The following is a 2500-nucleotide window of genomic DNA, read 5'->3' as shown; positions in this document are numbered from 1 at the left end:
CCGTCACTTTATCACTCTGTCACTTCATCACTCATTCAATTAATCACTCCATCACCCTGTCACTTCATCATTCTATTATTTTATCACTCTGTCACTTTATCACTGTCTATCACTTCATCACTCAATCACTCTGTCACTTCATCACTTTATCACTCCATCACTTTATCAATCCATCACCCTGTCACTCCATCACCCTGTCACTCCATCACCCTGTCACTATCACTTCATCACTCAATCACTCAATCACTCTGTCACTTTTTCACTCCATCAATTCATCACTCCATCACCCTGTCAATTCATCACTCTATCATTTTATCACTCTGTCACTTTATCACTCCATCACTTTCTCACTCATTCACTCCATCACCCTGTCACTTCATCACTTTATCATTTATTCACTCTGTCACTTCATCACTCCATCACTCCTACACTTTATCAAGGCATCACACCGTCACTTCATCACTCATTCACTCCCTCATTCTGATTCTTGTACTGGCACAAATCCAGAAACTGATTCCCTCCTCACTGGCTGAACTGAATGTGTGTGTGTGTGTGTGTGTGTGTGTGTGTGTGTGTGTGTGTGTGTGTGTGTGTGTGTGTGTGTGTGTGTGTGTGTGTGTGTGTGTGTGTTTTAAACCTGAAAAGGTCATGTGACCCAGTTGCACATTTTCTAGTAGTAGATACAACGTACACTTTATTCCGTCTGAAGGAAAGCGTGATCCAGCAGTGGACTGACACACAAGTGTTGGAATACAAAATGCCTGAAAAAATAAAACAGGTCGCGTTAACGAATTACTCACCGAGACTCTTCAATGCACGCCATGCTAATTGCATCGCGCTAGCGTCCTAGCCTAATTAGGAAATGAGGGAACGGACGACGGATGAAAGCGAAGGCTGAGGATCTCGGCGTGGCTCTTTGAGCTTGAGCATGCAGAGGTGTGTTAGCGTGTGTAAGCTAAGTGCCTGCACCCAGCAGATGGCCCTCCTACGCACGTGGCAGCAGTCACAGGTGCATCCTGGGCCTCCGCCGCCTCCCAGTGCTCTGTATAATATCACAGCCACAAAGGAGTTTACAAAACACTCCGCTAACTGCCAATTACAGCCAGCAAGCCACCGCCTGCACGGGCGCCTCTCTGCAGCTCTCTAAAGGTGCCGTTCCCACGAGTGTATCATGAATGTTGAATTACTACAAGTGTGTGTGTGTGTGTGTGTGTGTGTGTGTGTGTGTGTGTGTGTGTGTGTGTGTGTGTATGTCTGTGTGTGTATGTCTGTGTGTGCATGTCTGTGTCTGTCTGTCTGTCTGTCTGTGGGTGTGTGTGTATGTGTGAGTGTGTCTGTGTGTGTCTGTGTGTGTTTGTGTGTGTCTGTGTGTGTGTGTATGTGTGTGTGTCTGTGTGTGTATGTGTGTGTGTGTCTGTGTGTGTATGTGTATGTTTTTATGTGTGTGTGTGTCTGTCTGTGTGTGTGTGTGTGTGTGTGTGTGTGTGTATGTGTATGTTTTTATGTGTGTGTCTGTCTGTCTGTCTGTGTGTGTGTGTGTGTGTGTGTGTGTGTGTGTGTGTGTGTGTGTGTGTGTGTGTGTGTGTGTGTGTGTGTGTGTGTGTGTGTGTGTGTGTGTGTGTGTGTGTGTGTGTGTGTGACAAACAGAGAAACAGAGAGATATGCAGAATGCTACGTGTGTGAAAGCGGACATGGACCCACTTTTCTGTCCTTTAATCTTCCTGACATTAGGAATTTCACCTATGTGAATAAAAATAAAAGAATATTATTGTAGAACAAGTCTGTGATTTTCGCACATAGCGTGTGGCACATTCACGTTCACGTCTCCGTTCGCAGTCACAACGTCTTTTAGCCGCGGCTAAATGCCAACAGGTTAATTAAATCTCAGACGACGAGCAAAAAACAGCAGTGTGGAAATGAAACATGACTCAGAGGCGAGACGGAGACGTCTTCAGCTGCTTTCTCAAAGGAATGTTCTTTTTCCATCAGATTTATTGTTATCAGTAATGTGGATGAAATAAAGACGGTGTGGACCGCGACTGTGGCGTCATGTCCCGCGTTATATAACCTACACGAATGTAGTAATGAATCTTCAGTTCCTGCTGCCCTGCATCACTAATAACACTCATTTCCACCAGCTTGATGTCTATTTTCTGAACGTTTTCAATTCTAAAGCTCTTTTATGACAAAAAAAAAGCATGTTGGTGGTAGCATTGTGTAAAAGAAACACTTCCTGTATGATTACACATTACAGGAGTGCTCACGGTTATGAAAAATACTTGTGAAAGCTCGATGAAGCCGAAACGGATCGAAACAAGAACAAACAAACAAACAAACAAACAAATAAATAAATAAATAGTCGCACGGATGTTTACTCGTGAATGTACAGAATCGTACGCAGAAATGTGACAAGAAACGGATACAAAGCGAGAGATGTTCTTTAAAAGAATGAGAATTTGTAATCGCCGCTGAATTATTGTCACGTTAGAGAAATAAAACG

The 2500-nt window shown here is 43.7% G+C and overlaps 1 protein-coding gene across 1 annotated transcript in view; it reads right to left on the bottom strand.

Annotated features, from left to right (window-relative positions):
• Window positions 1-1254, bottom strand: part of foxn3 (forkhead box N3) — a 29576-nt gene extending 28322 nt beyond the window's left edge. Inside the window, exon 1 of the mRNA XM_047821849.1 lies at window positions 801-1254. Within this exon, the coding sequence (XP_047677805.1) occupies window positions 801-834 (34 nt within the window). The 5' untranslated portion in view covers window positions 835-1254. The remainder of the gene's footprint in view (window positions 1-800) is intronic.
• Window positions 1255-2500: the final 1246 nt, after the last annotated feature.

Source organism: Tachysurus fulvidraco, chromosome 12, assembly GCF_022655615.1.
Source record: "Tachysurus fulvidraco isolate hzauxx_2018 chromosome 12, HZAU_PFXX_2.0, whole genome shotgun sequence".
NCBI lineage: Eukaryota > Metazoa > Chordata > Actinopteri > Siluriformes > Bagridae > Tachysurus > Tachysurus fulvidraco.
The sequence above is the reverse complement of the archived record's forward strand: the minus strand, read 5'-3'. Positions and strand labels throughout refer to the sequence as shown.